Raw genomic sequence first — 23,826 nt, 5'->3', positions numbered from 1 at the left:
AGAAGATAGGAGCAGGCCATTTAGCCCCTTCAGCCTGCTCCACCATTCATCATGATCATGGCTTATCATCCAACTCAGTAGCCTAATCCTGCTTTCTCCCCATAACCACTGATCCCATTTGCCCCAAGTGCTATATCCAGCCACCTCTTGAATACATTCAATATTTTGCATCAACTACTTCCTGTGGTAATGAATTCCACAGGCTCACCACTCTTTGGGTGAAGAAATGTCTCCTCATCTCCGTCCTAAATGATCCAGTCGCTTACCTTCAGCGACTGGTGCACAAGGACACCCAGGTCCCTCTGGGTTGCTAGCACAATGCCAATCAATCTTCCATGGGAACCTAAGGATGGGGGGAGGGGGTGTGGCACTGTCCAGTACACCTGTCCAGCAGAAACCAGGTGGGATAGGAGTTAAAATATGTAGGTAGGACCCAAAACCATTTTAATGGCTTGTGCAGAACATCCACCGCAAATGCTTTGCTCAGTAGAATAGAGTTACCAACCCTCCAGTGTGGTCCGGGGGTCCCTTTTGTAAATTCCTTACCTCCTCTTGTCAACAGGAACTGATAATTAATCTCCAACACACTGGAGGGAGCAAATCAGGGGAAAAATTACTTTCTTTCAGCGCTTTTGTTTATTGATTATAAAAACATTGGAATTGGGAAAGCTAATGCTGTTTGACTGAGTCAGGATTCGTCTAACCAGCTGATGAAGAGGGTGTTCACATTCTGGTTGCTGAGGAGAGATGTTGTAGAAACATAGGCACATAGAACATAGGAACATGAATAGGTTGTTTGTCCCCTCGAGTTTACTCCACCATTTGATAAGGTCATGGCTGATTTGGTTGTGGTTTCAACTCCACTCTCCTGATTACTTCCCGGAACGCTGACTCTCTTGTCAATCAAAAATTGATCTGAATCAGCCTTGAATAAATTCAATGGTTCAGCCCACACTGCTTTCTGGGGAAGCACGGTGGCAGTGGCACTGCTGCCTCACAGCGCCAGGGACTTAAGTTTGATTCCTGGCTTGGGTCACTCTCTGCGTGGAGTCTGCACATTCTCCCCTGTCTGCGTGGGTTTCCTCCGAGTGCTCCGCTTTCCTTCAATAGTCTGAAAGACGTGCTGGTTAGGTGCATCGGCCGTGCTAAATTCTCCCTCAGTGTATCCGAACAGGTGCTGGGGTGTGGTGACTAGGGGATTTTCACAGCAACTTCATTGCAGTGTTAATGTAAGCCTACTTGTGACCTTAATAAATAAATAAATTCCACAGACTAACAACTCTCTAAGGGAAATAATTTCCCCTCATCTCCGGCTTAAACGTGAGATGGCTTATTCTTAAACTGTGTCCCCTAGCTCTAGTCTTCACCACAAGAGGAAACATCCTCCTGATATCCACCCTATCAATTTCTCTCAGTGACGCCGGAGGGATGGCAGCAATATATTTCCAAGTCGGGATGACGTATGACTTGAAGGGAAATGTGTTGGTGTTTCCAAGTGCCTGCTGCCCTTACGTTTGGACACCTTTGGACATTGTTGCTGCATTGTATCTTGTGGATGGCAGACACTGCAGTCACAGTGCTTAGTGGTGGAGGGAATTAATGTTTATGATTGTGGGTAATGTGCCAATCTATTGGGCTGCTTTATCCTGGATGGTGTCAAACTTCTTGAGTGTTGTTGGAGTAAAGAATATTCCATCACACTTCTAACTTGTGGCTTGCATGTGATGGAAAAGGTTTTGGGGAGTCAGGGGATGGGTTACTTGCCACACAATGCCCAACCTCTCACCTACTCTTGTAGCCACAGTACTGGTGTGGCTGGTCCAGTTAAGCTTCGGGTCAATTGTGACCCTCCCCGCCCCTTCCCCTCACCTCCCAGGATGTTGATGGTGGGGGATTCAGTGATGGTAATGCCACAGAACACATAATGTCAGAGGGAGGTAGAGACTTTCTCTTGTTGGAGATGGTCATTACATGGTGTGCTGTGAATGCTATATGCCAATTATCAGCCCAAGCCTGAACGTTGATCAGGCCCTGATGCATGCAATTTTTTTTTATGCGTTTTAATATATTCATATACTAGCTCAGATAGTGTAGGCACAATAATGTCAGTCTCTGGGGGATTATAGCACTGCTAACAAGTAACTCACAAGATCTGTAGGTCAAGAATTGAATGATCTTGGTCATACCTGTTGTGCACTGTTGAAGCCTGTAGAGCTGGTGATTGTATTATTTCCCTGATAAATCCCTGATGTTGCTGTCAGCCCACTGCCTGCGAAATGAGAACAGACCCAATTATATTCACAAAGAAGAAGCACATATTGGCACACATACCGTGACTGCAAATCTGCTCTATTTCCAGCCTGCACATGTATTTTGTATACATATCATAATGACCCTCCTCCTACCATTCCCCCCTCTCCCCCTCCCCCTTCCAGGAACCATCTGTTCTCATTGACTTAAACAACTGCTGGTTTAAACAATCCAATTTTCATAAAGCAATATGTGGAGTGAATGGCAAGAGATACAAAGAAACGTTTACAGAGGAACGTAACTACGGACAGACAGATTTATGAATGGAGACAGTTTACAGATGGATAGGTTTGCACATGGATTGATTTACAGATGAACAGACTTACAAATGAACAGGTGGAAAGGTTTATAGGTTGGCATAGGGCAGATTTATATAATGACAGGTGAAGTATGCTAGACAGACAAATAGACACATTTACAGATGGAAGACCGCTAGATACGGCACGGTGGGGGCGGCCCGGTGGCACAGTGATTAGCACCGCTGCCTCGCAGCACCAGTGACCTGGGTTCGGTTCCTGGCTTGGGTCACTGCCTGTGCGGAGTCTGCACGTTCTCCCCGTGTCTATGTGGGTTTCCTCCGGGTGCTCCAGTTTCCTCCCACAGTCCGAAAGATATGCTGGTTAGGTGCATTGGCCATGCTAAATTCTCCCTCAGTGTACCCGAACAGGCGCCGGAGTGTGGCAACTAGGGGATTTTCACAGTAACTTCATCGCAATGTTAATGTAAGCCTACCTGTGACACTAATAAATAAACTTAAACTTAGATACGTGAAGGGATAATGGGCTGGGGCATAAATGAAGGATGGTAGACTCACAGGTGGACAAACATTCCTACTGTCCTAAATTTATAGATGGATTCATTTAAATATTGACAGATTAAGATTTTAATATATTCATCACTTTGAAGTTGAATGGTGAAATCATGTTGCGTGATTTTAGTCAACCCTTTATTTTAATGCTTCTTTTAAAATAGCAGACAAGGAACTCTCACCCAAACAGATTGGCCGGGATTCTCTGACCTCGCCGGCAGCTGGGATTCTCCAGTCCCGCTGCAGTGAATGGAGTTTTGGCTGAGTAACAAATTCTCTGTTCTCATTGGCAGTGGTGACATTGGAGCATTCCAGCCATTGAGTCCTCATTTGCTAATGGTAATGTTCTGAAGTTTACAGATGGATTGGGTAGACTTATCGATTGACAGACAGATTTATAGATGAATAAACAAATTAAGATGTAAACTAGTGGATATATAGGACATAAAGTAGGTTTAAAGGCTTATTTATTATTGTCACAAGTAAGCTTACATTCACACTGTCATGAAGTTACTGTGAAAATCCCCTAGCCACCACATGGCCAATGCACCTAACCAGCATGTCTTTGGATTGTGGGGGGAAACTGGAGCACCCGGAGGAAACCCACGCAGACATGGGCAGACTTCACACAGACAGTAACCCAGGGTGGAAACCAAACCTGGGTCCCTGGCACTGTGAGGCAGCAGTGCTAACCACTGTGCCACAATGCCGCCCTAGTAGATAGGATAGATAGCAAACAGATAGGTAGATTTAGAGTAAATCTCAGAATAAGGACATCCCATTATGGTTCTCTGGCAACTTCTGATGGAAGCATAAGCCTATTAATGATAGGCAATGATAGAATTAGTTTGGACTCATCTCTGGTGGCCGGCACAGTTCAATAGTCTGCCAAGACTCACTGCCAATGCTCACTCATGGACAATCGTCACCTGCGCGATTTCAATTGAGCCGGAACGACTGCATTTTGGAAGAAGTCACTCTACCTGTTGGGTGAAAAAGTGTTTTTGGATTCTGCTTCCAAATAGCTGAGCTCTCTTGTTCTGGATTCCCTGGCCAGAGGAAATGTTTTCCTTACTCTACCAAATGCTTTTGTCACTTTAAATGCCTCGTTAGATCATCCCCGAGCCTTGCAAACTCAACAAAATACAAGCCAACTTTATAAAAGTGTTTCCTAGAATTTAACCTTTTAAGAATCATTCTAGTGAATCTGATCTAAACATCTTCCAGGAGCAATATATCTTTCTAGTCATTCATTGCCCAAAAATGAATGCAGTAGTCCAGATGGAATCTGACCAAGGTTACGTACAACTGAAGCATTACTTCTTCACTTTTAAATTCTAATTGACTTCAAAGAAAAGCCAACATTGCATGAACTTCTTTGATTATTTTTTACGCCTGTGCAGACTGATTAATGAATAGATGCACGCAAAGGTATTGACAAACATTGAGAAACAGAAAGACTTTTACAGATGCACCATAGAAAATATCCTTTCTGGCTGTATCACAGCTTGGTATGGCTCCTGCTCTGACCAAGACCGCAAGGAACTACAAAGGTTTGTGAACGTAGCCCAGTCCATCAAGCAAACCAGCCTCCCATGCACTGACACTGTCTACACTTCCCACTGCCTCGGAAAAGCAGCCAGCATAATCAAGGGCCCCATGCACCCTGGACATACTCTCTTCCAACTTCTTCCGTCGGGAAAAAGAACAGCTTTTTCCCTGCTGCCATCAGACCTTTGAATGTCTTACCTTATATTACCTTATATTAAGTTGATCTTTCTCTACACCCTAGCTATGACTGTAACTCTACATTCTGCACCCGCTCCTTTCCTTCTCTATGAAAGGTATGCTTTGTGTGTATAGCCCGCAAGAAACAATACTTTTCACTGTACATGTAACAATAGTAAATCAAATCAAATCAAATCAAAAACAAGTGTAGCAAAGGCAGAAAAGAACGGACACATTTGTAGGTGCAATAACGTGTGATTAGATATACAGACATTTGGAAGAGATAGAACATTATATAAGAATTTATGAGTTGAAGACTGACATGTTCATAAAATGAAGGTTCACAGGGCAAATAGAAAAGAGAGAGATGGCAGATAAATCGCCAGACACATGAATAGACTTACAATATGTTGGAAACACTGGGTTTGGTTAAAAGGGAAACATTCATATAAATCTAAGATTACACAAGGCGGGATGGACAGATGCCTCAAGTGACAGAATAAGATTGGCAGATTTATATACTGTTAGGTTTCCAAATGGACAGATGGGAAACATATTAATTATATATTAGTAGCTGGATGGATTTACTAACCCAGAGATTCATAGCCTGACAGGTGGTGAGAATTATTGATTAATGAATGCAGATTGACAGATGGGGAGATTTACTGATTAACAGATGGTTACATTTTAAAGATAGGCCAATTTCCAGATGAATATATTTATATATTGACAGATTGATGAATAGTTAAATGTTTGAGTCGTTTGTAGATTGATAGATTATAGGTGGAAGGAGGTATTAATGGGGAGATTTGTAATTTGAAATGCGTATTGATGAATAAATAAATAGAGGAATTTATGGATGAGCAGATGGGCAGAATTTTGAGATAATTGTATTTGTTTGAAGTATGGGAAAGTTGATAGACATACCCAATGATCCATTTATGAATTTATAGACGGGCAGGGCTATTGATGGACATACTTTTTGGGTTCAGAGCCAATGGAAGCGGTGCTGGATTTAGACTTAAGTGAATTAAGCTACAGCTTAAGGGACTCAAAAATGAGGGGCCTCTAAGTAAGAAAACAACTGACTCAATAACAAGTTTTCTCATAATTGGTTGTTAAATAAAGATTTGGGAAAATGACTCTCTAAATATGGACTTTTTGTTCTAATATGACAAAAATCTGCATATATTGGCTTCTGGTCAAATTGAGTTCATATATTTGCGCAGGTATAATAATTATTCATCTCAAAATGTCATGAAAATCCATTGAGAAACAGTGAAGCCGGGCAAAATGAAAGAGTTTGTTCAGTTACCCCTGCTGCTGGCCACAGCTAGCTGTTGGTGTTATCCTCGTTGAGGAAATAAGGCACTTCCATGCTTATATTAAGGAGGATTATGCAGATAACAAAGAACAAAGAACAATACAGCACAGGAACAGGCCCTTCGGCCCTCCAAGCCCGCGCCGCTCCCCGGTCCAGGATTGAATCCTGAATCCAGGATCCCCGCCCAATTTTCCAGCCTATCTACATACTAATATCCTATCCCCGAGCTGTCCCTCACAGCTATGATGCTTTGTTCATCACAACCTATTAACTCACCCCTACCCCCCCATTCCAGACCATGTGATCTCCAGGGAGAGGCGAAAACCCAGAGTGAAAACCCCAGGGCCAATATGGGGAAAAAAAAATCTGGGAAATTCCTCTCCGACCCCCTGAGGCGATCGAAACGAGTCCAGGAGATCACACTGGCCCTGATCGGAAAATGCTTCCCAACCCTAAAAGGGCATTTAAGCCAAAGGACCTATACTAAGATGTGGAATCATAGAATTCCTACAGTGCAGAAAGAGACCATTCAGCCCATCGAGTCTGCACTGACTATTACCCAGGCTTACCCCATAACTCCACATATTTACTCTACTAACCCCCCTAACATAGAAAACTAAAAGAGAAAATGCTGGAAAATCTCAGCAGGTCTGGCAGCATCTGAGAGAAAAGAGCTGATGACAATCTGGGCTCAAAACGCCAGCTCTTTTCTCCAGCATCCGCAGTCATTTGCTTTTATCCCCTGACATACATATATCTTGGGACACTAAGGGGCAATTTTGCACAGCCAATCAACCTGACCTGCACATCTTTGGGCTGTGGGAAGAAACCGGAGCACCTGGAAGAAACCCACACAGACACGGGGAGAACGTGCAGACTCTGCACAGACAGCGACCCAAGCCGGGAATCGAACACGGATCCCTGGCGCTGTGAGGCAGCAGTGCTAACCACTGTGCCACCCTGCCGCCCAATGTTTCCATTTAGTAAGCTGCCGCTGTGTGGAGTAGCTTTGCAGTTGGTGTCGATAAAAAGATTTCATATATAACAATTCAGAAATCATGATCATATTTTAATTTGAAAGTATTAACAGGTCTTTTATATGATACACCGTTTCAGTTAGATTATTAATTTTTCTTGGTGTCTTCACCTTTGTATATATGCAAATATGAAACTATCATATTTATAATTTCAGTGTCTTTTCTGTGAGAATAATAAAGGATTATTTTTGTTGCATGGGGCCTCTTATGCTTGACATAGCTTAGGGCCTCAGCATGTTATAATCCGGCTCTGAGTGGGAAACTGGATGCCAGCCCAGATTTGGTCCTTGGGCCTGATTAACCTTTTTTTTGTGTGAACTGCTGGTGTCTGTTGTACAAAAAACTTAGCTGCCTGTCCTGTAAATCAACTGCCTAATGTAAGTCACAAATGCAAGAAGCAGCAAAAGAATGGGGTGAGTCGTGAGGAGGGAATCAGGGATGAAGGTATGATTAACGATGCAGGAGAATCCAAATTGGAGTAGGCTTGGCCTTCGCCTTGCTCACCACCAGCCAATTTCCTTTGGGGTCGTGGCATCATCAAATGCTGCATTTCAGTGAGGAGCTCTCAGTGTGGGCGGCACGGTGGCACAGTGGTTAGCACTGCTGCCTCACAGCGCCAGGGAACCAGGTTCAATTTCAGCCTCGGTCACTGCCTGTGTATAGTTTGCACATTCTCCCCGTGTCTGCGTGGGTTTCCTCTGGGTGCTCCGGTATCCTAACACACTCCAAAACTATGCGGGTTAGATTGATTGGCTATGCTAAATTGACCCTAGTGTCAGGGGGATTAGCAGGGTAAATGTGTGGGGTTACGGGAATAGGGCCAGGGTGGGAATGTGGTCGGTACTTGATGGGCCAAATGGCCTCCTTCTGTACTGTAGAGATTCTATGGTTCTATGAAACTAAAACAACATTTGCGAGTCGGGGTTGATGAAAAGTAGTTTTAGGAAAATGGCAGAAATGCCATTTTGTAGATTAGGAGGGACTAGCAGGGTAAATACGTAGGGTTGCGGGGATAGGGCCTGGCTGAGATGCTCTGTTGGAGAGTCGGTGCCGACTCGATGGGCCGAATGCACTGTAGGGATTCTTTGAAATTTAGCAGTGGCATGAACATGCATAAAGATTGGGCACTGCAATTCCCAATTTGTCACTGTGACGTTCAAAATGGGCATAATGTAGAACTGTAACGGTTACAATGCTTGTGTGTTTCTACTGCCTGCGTTTTTAGACTGGAAAATGGGCAACCCTATAGTTGGTGAGATGATGGAAAGACAGATAGGCATGTTTACAGATGTGTGTAGAGATGATAATCATGTTTACAAATATACAGATGTGCGGTGACATCATTTAAACAGATAGAGTGATTGGTAAACTAACTTTATGGGCGATTGACAGATGTCGGCCTCAGCGAGGATGTGAACTTGATTTACATCAAGCTGCATGGAGTTAAATGTGGCTCAAGAGCACAGCACCGTACCTTCCAGGAGCATCAGGCCACCCCCTTCCCCCCCCCCCCCCCCCCCCCCGCCCCCACCACCCCGCCGGGAATGATATCACGCCAGCGGGAATCACTACTGCTCTGCAGCAGTTGAAATGGCCACCCTGGGGGCACGGAGGCCAGTCCAGCCCCTGAGTGGTCAGGCAAAGGGCAGGGCGGTGCCTTGGCAGTGCCAATGTCAACCCGGCATGGCACTGCCAGAGGGTAGGGGAAGATTGCTGACATGGGGCAGGGGAAGATAGACGGCGATAATAGATGGAGGGAAGGGGGGCCGATATCCTTTGGGGGCAGGGCACGGGGTGGCCTGTATTTTAACTTTGAGATCTCTGGAGCCGGCCTTGCCGACGTGCTTAGACCCTGCCCCTCAGGAAAGACGGCATAAAACACGCATCCCTGTATCAGAAGATCTGGAGAGAAAACCTACCTGATCGTCTGGGGAAAAACACGCCGGTTTTCAGTCAGAACCTGACTGCCATTTTTTGGGCAAAATTCCGCCCATTGCAAATAGGGCCGGGATTTTCCTGCTGCAGCCGGGATCGCCCAGTCCTGCCTAAAGTCAGTGGACATTTGGCTGGGCTGCCGCATCTCCCGTAGCTGATCCCACCATGACACAGCTGGAAAATCCTGGCCACAGTTTGAAGATAAAATTCCATATATATTGGGTGGCGGGATTCACCGACCTCACCGGTGGGAATCCCGGTGTCCTGCTGAATGGGGTGTTGGTCAAAATTTGGGATTTTCGCTGGGGGTGTGAGGACTATTGGATCCAACCGATCTATCCCACCGGTCCCGACCAGGTTCTTGCCCACGGCAGGTGGCAACCTAATTATTATGCCAACCCGCTGACTGTAATACAATCAAACCTGGTAATTGTAATATAATTAGTGGTCTTGATGGCCCATTCACCGGCTCCCTACCATTCACCCACCTCTCCTGCGGAAAATGCACCTGGTGGGCTTTAGTGCTGGCTATGACCTGCATGGACCTGGCGTGCTGGATGCTGAGGGTCCAGGGGAGCACCACCAACCCCTCGGCAAAGAGGGGGCATCCTTCCCCACCACCACTCAAATAACTCGTCACCCTCACACCATGCAGGCATGAAGGTGATCCGACCCCACTCCCCCACCTCAGCTGTCCTCACACCCCGAGACACCCACTCTGCCACCACCCCCTCCTAAGTGGTTTCACTTCTTCTTTTGCAGACAGCTTATTCCCTTTGAATAAACCATAGTTGTCAATCAGGCTTAGAGTCTTTGTAAACATTGAGGTTAGGAACATGGGAGGTACTTAAGATGCATTCAAGCATGAAGCGAAGAGTAAATAAACACAGCTGACTAGAGGTTGAGTAGAAATCCATTTAGCTGTCAATGAAATCCTATTTCAAAGCACTGCACCCCTAAATTGAAAGAGATCAAAGATTTTCAATGGAATAGAGAGGGTTTAAAAGGTTTCAGCTTTCCAGGAAGGCTCAGGGATTTCAAATAAAAGTTGTGTGAATACACTGGGGCTGGGTGCGCACCTGTGGAGAGGAAGCACCCTCGCTGAAATTGACATCTCATCTTTGTCAGAGAACTTCAAAGGGGTTGTTCACACCTGCAGCTTCTGACAGGGAGAGAGGGAAATCCCTGCTGCAGAATGGAGTGCTGCACTGATTTAAAAATCTGCTACCTGTCCAGGGGGCATGGAGATTAAAGTGACCTGGCCACTTCAAATTTTCACAGCTGACAGGCAGGAATGAAGATATTAATCACAGAGCTGCCTGAAATCATCATGACATGTGGGGGATCTTCAAGTCTGCTCGGGCTAGAAGGGGCAGTCCAGCCACGACACCCCCATTCTGGGCGAGAGTGGCAAAGTCAAATCCTTGCTCCCAGCCCGTGCCCATTCAACCCCCAGGACCCTTGTGAGACCTTCCCTGTGCATCCTGCCAGTGGCAGAGCGAACACTGGCACTGGACTTACCTCCTTGACCCTCCTCAGGTTCCCAAGGCACCAGACCAGGGTGTCACTGCCAGGGTGCCAGTGGGCAGTACATTCTTGGCACTGCCAAGGCATATGGCCTGAAGGTGGGCCTGAGTGGAGGTCTGGGGGGTAGGGAGGCTGATGGGGTGGGGCTGGGCATGCCACCCTGTAGGGTGTTGGGGGGAGGATCTGTTATTTCTGTGGTCCGGGGGGAGGATGCCCCTCTTTAACGAGGGCTGAGGGATTTGTGGTGCACCCCTGGTTTGGCGGGGTGGGGGGGGAATGGGAGGGAGGAGGGGGGCACTATTTCAGTTTTGGGGAGAAGAGGCACCTGTCTCCAACCATGGAGATTGGGGCATCCTTTAAAAATCTCTGGACAGCTATGCTGGCTGACGGGTTTCCTGAGCTGCATTAATTTGCATCTTTCTTTGGGTGAATTCTACTTGAAAGATGTTGTCAGAGACAGCGGGAAACACTCCAGTTTTCCCACTGCTGTGGGCACGTAGTTCCAATTTGGGTGAATTGCGCCCGTGATATGTGTCTAAGTTTCTGAATTTTATGTACAAGCATACATTTATATATATTAAAAATGCCTAACAGGTTCCTACGAGGAGACATTACAGATGTAAAGACTGCACACTGATGAATATTTTTACATCGTGAGCGATGAATGATAGAGTGACTCATAATATGACAGTAGAACAGATGGATTAAGTTGGTAAATATTAAGAAAGAACATAAGCTTTCATCTGTGGAGTGATATATGTAATCACCCATAAATAACCCACATCAAAAAGATACTGGTTTATTCAGAAATATGAATAAGCTTTAATGTAATTATCCATCATTCTGCTTGTGTTACTTCTCATCAAGAAAACACATGTTTGTTTAGCTTAAACTGAGTGTTAAGATATAATTGAAGACATTAGCATGCAGAAGTTATTAAGCTCCAATCTATGGGTGCAAAAATTCCCATAATCTGTCAGAGTCAGGCTCTGTCTGAAAACCGACGTGTGCCGCTCCAGATTCACAGCCGAGTTTTAGGTTCAGGAAGGGAATTCCAGAATTTAGGAACTAGGCAGGTAAAGGCACAGCCACCAATGGGGGAGTGATTAAAACTGGGGATGGGGGGTGGTGGAAGGGGAGTCCTCAAGAGATGAGATGTAAATGAGCACACATATTTCAGGTGGTAAGGAATTGGAGGAGATTATAGATGGAAGGAAGGGCGAGACCTCGGAGAGATTTGAAATTGAGGATGAGAAATTTAAAATTGAGGTAAGTGTTGCTTAACTGGCAGCCAATGTAAGTCAGCGAGCACAGGGATGATGGGTGAAAGGGCCGTGGCAGGAGTTAGGACACGGGCATCAGGGTTTTGGATGACCTCACATTTACTGAGGGTAGAATGTGGGAGGCTGGTCAGGAGTGCATTGGGATATCCAACTCTAGGGGTAACAATGGCATGCATGAGGGTTTCAGCAGCACATGAGGTGAGGCAGGATTGGAGTCAAGTGATGTCACAGAGCTGGAAATAAGCAGACTTAGTGATGGTTCGAGTATGTGGTAGGAAGCTCCTCTTTATTGGATACTCTCAGCAATTGTAACCAAATCAATGCTCACCGATGCAAATTGACATCCCTATAGCATGTATTAATCTCACATTCCAATATGCAATCCTCCTCCTAAGAGGGCATTGACCACAGTGGATTTCCTTTGGATTCGTCCATGATTATGCTTGGCATAGCACTGAATAGTTTGTTGTTGCCTTCTGCATAGGCTTGCCGATTTACTGGCCAACTGGGATAATACTAACCTTCTGCAATATGGCTAATTGGGAAACTCTTCTGCTTTGGAAGGATTTACAACTCTGCTTGACCACCTTATGAAGTCCTGAGGTGGGATTCGAACCCAGAGTTTCTGGCCCAGGGGTAGAGATGCTACCACTGTGCCTCAAGACCCCCTCCACCAATATGCATTGCCATACAGTTAGCCACCTAAAAATCTGTCAGACATTTCAAATCCCTTCACACTTTGAACCATTCTCTTCACCTGACCAGACAAATTTCCAATGGGAATCATAGAATCCCTACAGTGCAGAAGGATGCCATTCAGCTCATTGAGTCTGCACCGTAACCCCATGTATTTACCCCGCTAATCCCTCTAATCTATATATCTTGGGACACAAAGGGGCAACTTAACATGGCCAATCCATCTAACCTGCACATCTTTGTGGGAGGAAACAGGAGCACCCGGAGGAAACCCACACAGACGCAGGGAGAACGTGCAAACTCCACACAGACAGTGACCCAAGACAGAATTGAACCTGGGTCCCTGGTGCTGTGAGGCAACAATGCTAACCACTGTGCCACCATGCCGCCCTAAACTTAAATCTGGCAGCAAAGGGATTTGGGAAAGGAACAGAGGAATGAGATAAATTGCAAAAAGCTGGCACATGACTAAGGGACCAAATGGTCTCTTTCTGGGCTGTTTTAATCCGTGATTCTACGATAACCATGACTATTTACCTGAAAACTGTAAGGAAAAGAGTTAATGCTAAGATTTCAGTGAAGGTCCTGATAGTCACATTGATCGCTTTTTTACATCATAAGTCAGACTGAATATTTAAAAGTATGTTATGACCTCAAATTGCTCTTTAAACAAAAAATAACATGAAACAAGGTACTCTCAATAATTAATGAGCCACTATTCCGAAACATTGGTGATCACAGAGAAAAAAATGGCATTCTCCTTTTTTTCACCAATGAGGCAATTACACAGCTTAAATGGTTCCAATCACATGTTTGGGGGTGAGGAGGGGGCTGGAGATAGGCCTTTCCTTTACAGTTCGGTTGCATCTCTGATTGGGTTGACCAGAGAATGACGTGGACTTGTTGTTGCAAAATGATCTGATTAGGGAGTGGGATCATTTCTCCTGAGCGTTTGAATAAAGACAACTTGGATGCGTGCAAAGAAGGAGAAGCTAGCTGGGAAAAGCATACGGAAAGAAAGCAAAAGATTCAAAATGGCTACTTGGATACATAAGCTTGCCGATTTACTGTGATCAGTGTTATTGCTGAGCGCGTTAATGCCCGTTACCAGTTGCACCTATTCAGGTATTGACACAAATATCTTTTACGAATAAGCACTGAGCTCTGGCTGTTCTTTGCTACTGTCCTTGATTGCCACAAACCTTGGAGGTACATCTGTGTACTTAGTCCTTGGAGGCAGAAGTCCCTTCACCAACCTTCCTTTATTTACAAGATCCAACAACACTATACAGAGGGCTCTCAGTATGCGCTCTACATCCGGAGTGCTAGAGGAACTGACACTTCTGTTTAAGTACAGAGCATGGGGCTCCCCGCTTGGGACCATCAATTTGGCCCTTAATCATGGAGCTCATATTGCAGCCCCACCTCAATTGCCTGACTAAAATCGTTGCAATCTGCATTCTCTAAAGGGTACAGAACAAAATACATTTGGTGAGCTCTGCTGTTATAGAGAGTGGGAGGGAGGTGGGGGCGGGGGGGGGGGGAATAATTTTAAAACCTCAGTCAGCAGAAATGAAAAAAAAGATGGATTGTGGTGTCTCAAGCCGCAATCTTAATGTAATAACTAACTTTGCTGCTTAAGTTTGCACCTACAACAATAACTCATATTTATATGGCACCTCTAATGTAGTGAAACAATACAAGGTGCTTCACAGTATCGTTATACAATGAAAACGTTACACCCAAGCCACATTCGGGAAAATGACCAAAAGATGGTCAAAGAGTTAGAAGGAATGTCCCAAATGAGCAAAGTGAGCTCAAGAGGTTTATGGAGGGACCCCAGGCTTTAGGATGTAGGCAGTGAAAGCACGGCCACCAATTGTGGAGTGATTAAAATTGATCATGCTCATGAGGTCAAAATTTGAGGAGTTCAGATAACCCATGACTGTATCTGTCGGGCTAAAGAGGAGTGTAGAGGTAGTTTAAAAATAAATTGAACACCTTCAGAAACTCTTATGGTTTATTTCCTTTTCTCAAATAAAAATAATTCTCACTGTAGCCTAGGTGGTAAAAATGTTTTGCCTCCTCTTCTGTGCTGGAGCAGTGTGCTGCAGTCCATCTTTGGGCAGGCAGTACCTCTCCTCAAGCTCTGCATTATACTTCTTCACCACATTTTTCTCTTCTATCCGCTCCTCTGCCTGTCTTCCACCAGTTGTTCCAACATCCCGCTGTGCCAGCTCTGCTAGGCTTCTAGCATTTCCTCTTTTAAATGTTGCTATCGGTCTCCAGTAAGTCATTCTCCGACTGTGATGTAGTGTTAAGCCGCATCTGCAGTTCACTAATTTGCTGTCTGAACTCGAGCACTGTCATTCTTTTCCTTTTCAAGTCATTCTATTTGAAGCATGTGCTTTGACCTGAGGTTCCGGGTCTCCCTCCTGGATGCCTCTTCTGCTCACTGTACCGCTGGCATATGCTCTTCCATATGCTCCGTTCCAGCCATGTTGTGACCTACTCAACCCTCAGTATTTCCAGGTCAGCTACTTTATTCTCTGGTTCTATTTTTTCATCTTGGGAGTGCTGTAAATTTCTGGAAATCTTCTTTAGTTGCTGAACTTTCTGGATTCTGTCCTTTTTCTGTCAAGAAATCTCTCCTTTTTCTGTCAAGACATCTTCATGGCTTTCAATATCAGCCTTGAGAATGTCAATATCTGACAGTGGCCCGTTCACTTGGCTTTGCATGCTATCTCAAAACAATGGGATTCATCCAATCTGTAGGCCCTGTGACTCTGCAGTCACTTTCTTGCATCTGTCAGTCGGTGATTTTCAATGGGTATACACTACCATCAACCCTCAGTGCCACCTCTTTCATCTCATGGTTTACTGGGATAATCTGCAGCTCTTTGCAACTGGCATGGTGGCACAGTGGTTAGCACTGCTGCCTCACAGTGCCAGGGACCCGGGTTCAATTCCCAGCTTGGGTCTCTGTCTGCGTGGAGTTTGCACATTCTCCTCGTGTCTGCGTGAGCTTCCTCCAGGTGCTCCGGTTTCCTCCCACAGTCCAAAGACGTGCAGGTTAGGTGAACTGGCCAGGCCAAATTGCTCCTTAGTGTCAGGGGGACTAGCTAGGGTAAATGCATGGGGTTACGGGGATAGGGCCTGGGTGGGATTGTGGTTGGTGCAGACTCAATGGGCCGAATGGCCTCCTTCTTACTGTATGATTCTATGCTCAATCCCGGGATAGCAGGACCATCTGTCCTAATGACGTAGAACATTCAACTAACATATGTGTGTCTCTCTGATTTGGGGTGTTCTGAGCTGTTGAATCTCAGTTCTCCCACATGCCATTAGCACGACGTTGCTGGGTTTCACAGCATCTTTCCCTGGACAACCGTTTCCTTGTAAATTTTCAGGGAAGATTCTTCTGGGACAGTCTGAGCGGGATGGCGTTACTCTGCGCTCCAGTAGCAAGCTTCAGCTTCATGGTTGTGATCTTATTTCTCACCCACTACCTGATCAGAATGGTTGTGCGAATTTCTTTTCTCTGGGAATTGCCACCTCCAGCCATCTCCCAGAGTTGTATGGTTCCTTCGCCTACCGTGTTCTCAAGCACATCATCATCTTCCAGGATATGGATGTTTTAGATTCTTTTCCTTTGCATTCATCCCGTTGCTCTGTCTCTGATAACTCCTTTGCCATCTTCTTTCTTTGTTCTGCACACCTTTTCCCAGTTATTGGGCTTCTCCACAAGCTCTGCAGTTTGATCTAATAAGAGGGACATTTCCTTTGTCTATGAACTCGTGGTCACTCACAGCTCCATTATATCTTTCTCTCTGTCTGGTGTGCAGTCTTTTCTTGCTGTTGCAGTGCATTGGCCCTGCTATCTTTTCCTTGCCTTGACTGAAAGCTAGCTGTTTGGGTAGTCAGCATCTTTTGTGTGTCTATTCATGGCTTCATGTGCGCTGGCAATGTCGACAGCCTGTGATATTGTGAGCTTGTCCTTTCCAATCAAATCATTTTGTACTTCAGGGTGATTAGTGTCTAAGATGCACAGATCTATTAGCCTTTCATGGGTGTCCTTGAATTTATATTTTACGGCTGCACTTTTCAATCTTGTTCAGAAATTGTTGACAGGCTCACCTGGTTCCTGTTGCAAGCTTATCAGTGGCTCAAGATTTCTCCTGAATTTGTTTAAAATTTTAGTCTGGGTTTTTACTCACATGCTCACTCGATGGCCAATTATTTAAAAGAAATTAACTGTTTCCCTCCTGCCCACAAAAAAGTGTTGTTGACCCTTCCCGCTTTGCTAGTGGCTTTCCACAAGTGACTGGATCTCAGTCTTCACTTCTGTTTAAACTTCTCAAATGCCTCTCTGACATTATCAGCCTCCTAATTCATCATGGGCCGGAGCTGTGCTGTAATTGCTGTGGCAGCAACCATTTTGTTTTCACGTGCTTTACTCAGTTTTGCTCTCTCTCTCTGGCACAAATTTGGATTGATTCTTTTCGGTCGCATTTCTGCATTAAATGTTTGGGTTTTTACTCCCAGACATCCACTGCCACCATTTTATGTCTACCTATTCCCAGAGGTTCAAATTAATTACACTTTTAAACTCAACATGTTGGGCTTCATTTAGTGTATTACTTCATGATCTACTTGTGGCTGATTGACTGATATGTTGTTGCTCAGAACCTTACTGTGTAGCAGTAAATATGACACCCTGGATATACATTCTCATAATGTGGCATAGTGGCACAGTGGTTAGCACTGCTGTCTCACAGTGCCAGGGACCAAGGTTCAATTCCGGCCTAGGGTGACTGTCTGTGTGGAGTTTGTACATTCTCCCTGTGTCTGCATAGGTTTCCTCTGGGTGCTCCAGTTTCCTCCCACAGTCCAACAATGTGCAGGTTAGGTGTATTTGGGGGCGGGATAAGATGCTCTATCGTAGAGTTGGTGCAGACTTGACGGACCAAATGGCCTCCTTCTGTGCTGTAGGGATTCTATTTTATAATTAGTTCCTAGCTCTTTTTGAATAATATAACGTGATCTCTCAACTATCAATATCCTGGGGGAACTAAACTGGACCAGATATATAAATACTGTGGATACAAGAGCAGGTCAGAGGCTGAGAATTCTGAAGTGAGTGACTCCTGACTCCACAAATCTCATTCACCATCTCCAAGGCACAAGTCAGGAATGTGATGGAATACTCTCCTCTTGCCTGGGATGAGGGTAGCTCCAAAAACACCCAAGAAGCTCGAAACCATCCAGGACAATGCAGGATTCGAAATACAATCTCATCAGCGATAACGTTACTGAATGGTGGAGCAGGAGCAGGCTTGAGGGGCCGAATGGGCTACTTCTGCTCTACTTCATGTGTCTTTATGTAAAAGGCTGTTTTTTTTTGAGGGAGTAATGTTATTATCGTTGTTGATGAGCCAGAAGGGGGGGGGGGGGTGTGGCACGATGACACACTGGTTAGCATTGCTGCCTCACAGTGCCAGGGGCCCGGGTTAGATTCCCAGCTTGGGTCACTGTCGGTGCGGAGTCTGCACGTTCCCCCGTGTCTGCGTGGGTTTCCTTTGGGTGTTCTAGTTTCCTCCTACAGTCTGAAAGACATGCTGGTTAGGGTGCATTGGCCATGCTAAATTCTCCCTCAGTGTACCCGAACAGGCGCCAGAGTGTGGCGACGTGGAGGTTTTCACAGTAACTTCATTGCAGTGTTAAGGTAAGTCTACCTGTTACACTAATAAATAAACTTAAAAAATCACTGCACCTGTTTCCTCTGTACAGAAGGAAACTGAGGAATTGCATTCACTGTTTGTCTTAAGCTCCACTCCCCCCCAACCCCGCCTCCCCTACCGAATTGTGCTACTTATTTTACTTAAAAGTCTTTGAATGCATGGATGGAAGGGACAGCTGTAAAAACTTCAGTAACTGGGCCATCATTGCAAATAAAACCCTTAAAAAAAAGTGTGCCACAAGATGCCTTAATGGCACGTGGCCCTGAAGCCCTTTCGCACAAAACAGGAAGTATGGTTTTTACTTCTGCATAAACTCTTCTTCCTTCGGGCCCCAGTAGACCTGTTTTGTCTGAACCATTGCATGCAAAATACCTAACTCTTTTCTTCTGAATGGAGGGCAGAGGAAAGGTGGGTAGCTTTATTGCTGTAAGGCAAAATCTTAATAACTGATACCTAAACAAAAAGGCCCTTGTATCTTTGAGCTTGGAAACAAAGCAGGCTGGAATTTTCTACTCTTAACAATGTCACTTCATATAGATCCATCATTCTTTATTAAGACTGTCAATGGGAGGACACAGCTTAAGGCAACCAGCACTAAAAAAGAATCTTAATGTTAAAAGTTTATTACCTGTACTGAAGTAATATGATACGCTGCTTTACTCGTACAACCTCAATATGACGCCCTGCTTAATTCTGTGGGAGTTAAAGATAATTCCATTCCCCAGGAATGTAAGCATTAAATACAACAAAAATAAAACTACTAACAAAGTGCCAGTGATTATCACTTAACGGGCTGAACTACAAGGCACATTCCAGGACTAAATGTTCCGAACTAAAGCTATTGAATAAATGGGACATTGTACATTGCTGGGGAGTGTCCTTTATACGAAATAGTGTCATAACTCACTTGCGCTTAGGACACTTATGATTTACGACTCTTTCATGTTGCAAGGCTGTACATGTAAAGCGCTGATTATTTCTGAGCGATTTGTTTCCTTCGGGTCTTCCCAGGCCATATGCCATCCATAAGCCGAGACGGCAGACAAATAACTATCACTAAGGTCACTAAAAATGGCAATACCCAACTCTCCCCTCTGTATGAAAATATTCAAACATGACGGGCGGGATTTTCTGACCGCGCTCGCCCTCAAGACCGGAAAATCCCACCCGAGGTCAACGGACCTTTCCATGGTCCTGTCCCACCCCACTACAATTCCCGTGGTGAGCATGATGGTTTTTTTTGTTTTCTCCATCCTTTCTAAAGTGAAATATTTCCTCAATGCCTCCTCGCATCAAGGCTACAGACTCTAACTATGTGGGGCTTCATTAATGACATTGCATTAATGGGTGGCACAGTGGTTAGCACTGTTGCCTCACAGCATCAGGGACCCGGGTTCGATTCCCGACTTGGTTAACTACCTGTGTGGTGTTTGCACATTCTCCCCGTGTCAGCATGGATTTCCTCCGGGTGCTCCGTTTTCCTCCCACAGTCCAAAGATGTGCGAGTTAGGTGGATTGGTCATGCTGAATTGCCCCTTAGTGTCAGGGGGACTGGCTGGGGTAAATGCATGAGGTTATGGGGTTAGGGCCTGGGTGGGAATGTTGTTGATGCAGACTCGATGGGCCGAATAGCCTCCTTCTATACTGTAGGGATTCTATGATTCTATAATCTGCTATCCACCATCATGCCCTTTAACTGGCTTATGCATTGAGTACATGATAGTATAAGATCCAAGATCTGGGTATAGAGATACATTTAGTGACATAAAAAGGCTACTGGTGGGAACCTTTTCTGCTTTTAGAAGCTGGGTTTTCTTTTGGCCATTTTTACTTACTTAAACAGCAATGAAAAGGAATTCTAATTACTTCAGCTTTACACTGAGCAACACTCGATGAACTTATCCTACCAGATTTAATTTGCTTAATGTGTAAACCCATCAGGAATCAGCTGCAATAATACTCACTTCATGGCCCTCAAGTGACTTATCAATGACTTGTCTAGTCAATGACAGCAAAGGACATTAATCCAGAACTGAAGAGCAGGAAGGCATGGAAAACCGAGCACTGTAGTAAATTTCAAAGTCCCGATTCATATCCAGATTTTGAAAGGCTGTTTGGTTATAACAAATATCCCAAACGGCTGCACATCCAGGCAGAATTAAAAGAAAAAGATTTATATTGGTGGCTGAGGTCACTGTCAAAGGAAGATTTGAATTTATGTCGTGTACCTCATGACCTCAGCATGTTTCAAAAAGCACTTTAATTGTTAAAGTGAAGTCACGATTGTAATGCAAGAAACGTGGCAGTCAATTTTTACATGGCAAACTCTCTCAAACAGCAATGGAATAACCGATCAGGTTAGCTGCTTTCGGTGACACTTCAGGGATAAATGCTGAACGAGATATTTGGAGAATCCACTTCTGTTCCTTGAATAGTGTCGTGGGATCTCTTACATCCACCTCAGTAGGCTGATGGGGCCTTGTTTTATCATCTGATCCGAAGGATGTCAGCTCAGACAGTGTAGCACTCCCACAGTACTGCACTGATATGCCACCCTAGATTATGTACTCATGTCCGAAGTGCTGCTTGAAGACCGGACCTTCTAATTCTGAAGCATTGGTGCTGCCAATGAATCTTGGCTGACAAGATAAATTTGAAGGAAACCTTCGAAGGTGTGGAATGATGTAAAAATGGGGGTTCGGGAGAGAATTTCAAAGTCGTGATGCCAATTTGATCCAAGGTTTTTCCACAATGGTAAATGGAGTAAGTAGGGAGTGCACAGATTTGGAAGAACAGATGGTATGGGCTGGGAAGTAAGGTTAGGAAGGGTAGCAGAGATCGGGAAGAACAAGACCATAGAAGGATTTGGAGATAAAAAATTGATTTTGAAATCAATTTTACCGGCATGCCCTCCCCGATTCCGAGGCTCGGAGAATGGAATTCTCTGTTGGCCTCAGTCAGGATTTTACAAGCCTCGCCTGAGCGAGGTCATAAAATCCCAGCCAATGTGTTGAGGCGTGCAGAACCAATAAAGTTGAGAAAGGATAGGGGAGGTTGGCACCTGTATGTTATCCGGCAAAGAATATGGGCGCCAGAATTCTAGATGAGTTGAAACTAATGCAGGATGAAGTTTGGTAAATGAGTGAAGAGGGCATTGGCAAAGTTGAGTTTCTAAATGGCAAGGGCATGGATGGATACTTCAACAGTGGTGGAAGTACAGCGGTAGAGACAAAAATGGGGAATGTTCTGAAGGTGGAAGTAATCACTCTTGGTGATGGATTGGTTGTGGGATTTGAAGCTCAGCTCATTGTCAAGCAGTACATCAAGGCAATACGATCGTAATAGTTTCAGCTACTAATCTGGTTTTCTGCCAATTTCAACACCTGGCTCTCTGGATACAAAAATGGATAGCATTCTAATAAGTTAATGTATATCAGTTTCAGTTAAAACTGATTTATTAAAAATCTTATTTACACTGTAGCTGCAAACCATACAAGTTTTGCAACAATACACATTCCAATGTTTCAGAAGGCAAACCTTCCACTGAGGTAATAATATTTAATTCGTAACTGAGAATTAACTTTTATAAAGTATCTCCTATTGTATGTGTTGAACTTGATACAGTGAATAAGTCAATTTCTTCTGGGATATGAGGCACATTCTGAAGTCACAAAAGGTGCTATCTAAATGCAAGCTTTTTTTCCCTTAATTTTTATTCAATGCGATAATTTTCTGTGTATGATTTTGAGTGCACTTGTTAACAAATGGCAGCGTGATTCTCATTGAAATAGCCTTGGTATGGAATACCTTGATTTAACTCATTTGTTTGTGCTACAGAAGATTGGAATCAAAATGAGTCAGCCCAGTGTAGTTAAATCTGGTAATAAATGATTACATCCCTTTTATTCTGAAGTGCACCATAAAAGAAACTAAGTAATACAATAATTGCTGGTATGTAATCCTTTATGAGGGACCATGCTGTTCTCAGCAAGTTTCTCAAAGGACTGATAACTTTTTCTTTTATGCATTCATGGGATGTGGGCATTGCTGGAAAGGCCAACATTTCTTGTCCATCCTTAATTGCCCTTGAACTGCTGCAGTCTGTATCGCGATAATGAAGGAACAGCTATATTTTTCTACCTCAGGGTGGTATATGACTTGGAAAAGAACTTGGAGGTAGTGTCATTCCCGTCTACCTGTCACCCTTGTCCTTCTAGGTGGTAGAGGACATTTGGAAGATGCTGTGGAAGAAGTCTTGGCAAGTTGATGCAGTGCATCTTATAGATAGGACACATTGCAGGCGCTATGACCAGTTGTGGATGGAATTAATGCAATGACTAGGTTGCTAATCAAGTGGATTGCTTTGTCCCAGATGTTGTGGAGCGCCTTGACTGTTTTTGGGAACTGCATCCATCCAGCCAAATGTACCAGTTTCCCATCAAACTTTTGACTTGTGCTTTGTAGGTGGTGAACTGGGTTTGGAATAATTAGAAAATAAATTACTCGCCACAGAGTTCCCAGCCTCTGACCTGCCTCACTATTTATGTGGCTTGTCCAGTTAAGTTTCTGATCAAGGGAACTCTGGGATTTGATGGTCAGCGATTTGACATTTGAATGTTAAAGAGGAGACGGCTAGACTTTCTCCTGTTGAGATGGTCATTGCCAGACACTTCTGTGGCATGGGTTTTATTTGCCATTTATCAGCCCAAGCCTAAATGTTGTCCAGTTTTATGTCCGCATGCTTCATTATTTGTCACTTCTTATTTCAGAGCTCCTATAAAAGTTGGAAGTACAAGGATGGATTTTGAGTACAGCAATTGCGCCATCAGTAGAAGCAACTAATGGGAATATTGGCAACAGACCAATTCTAACACAATCAAATGTATGAAGTGTGATGTTGTATTATGCTTCATATAGGCCAGATTTTAAATAGCTGTGCACTATCCAAACACTCATAACCAAACTCTTGCATCAGCGAATGATTTAAATACAATTTGTTTCACATTATGTGCAAATAACATGGATTATTGCTTTTACAAAACTCAAAAAATTGGTCCTTTGTCATTTCATATAAATGTATAAAAGTTTGTGGAGTTGTCCTGCTGAGTAATTACTCTTCAGTCTGTGCACTGGTGCATTAGTAATAGCACTAACCACTTTCCTGTGAAGCCTTGAATTAAAAGCTCAGTATTGGAAAGTATTTTTTCTTTAACTGAATGAACCCTTTCCCTTTCCTGCTTTGCAAAGCCCTCTTACGATAAAGTTTAACTTCTGTCTTTCCATTGCGCTGGTAATTCTTTCCGTCAGGACATCTTTAATAGTAAAGGCACTAGCCAGTGAGACAACACTCAGAATTCAATCTGAGCTGTTCAAAAGAGGAATAAAAATAGACAATGAGTAATTTAATTGCCTTTTTTCATGTTCCTTCTGGCTGTAA

General features: G+C 44.3%; 1 protein-coding gene across 6 annotated transcripts in view; it reads right to left on the bottom strand.

The window, feature by feature from the left end:
• The window catches only part of LOC144508601 (protein phosphatase EYA2-like), a 250,240-nt gene that overhangs the window by 94,203 nt on the left and 132,211 nt on the right, over positions 1–23,826 (bottom strand). For all 6 annotated transcript variants that reach the window (XM_078236741.1, XM_078236745.1, XM_078236744.1 and 3 more), the window contains exon 7: positions 2,187–2,269. In XM_078236741.1, the coding sequence (XP_078092867.1) occupies positions 2,187–2,269 (83 nt within the window). The remainder of the gene's footprint in view (positions 1–2,186; positions 2,270–23,826) is intronic.

The sequence above is a fragment of the Mustelus asterias genome, chromosome 20, assembly GCF_964213995.1.
Source record: "Mustelus asterias chromosome 20, sMusAst1.hap1.1, whole genome shotgun sequence".
NCBI classification, from domain to species: domain Eukaryota; kingdom Metazoa; phylum Chordata; class Chondrichthyes; order Carcharhiniformes; family Triakidae; genus Mustelus; species Mustelus asterias.
The sequence above is the reverse complement of the archived record's forward strand: the minus strand, read 5'-3'. Positions and strand labels throughout refer to the sequence as shown.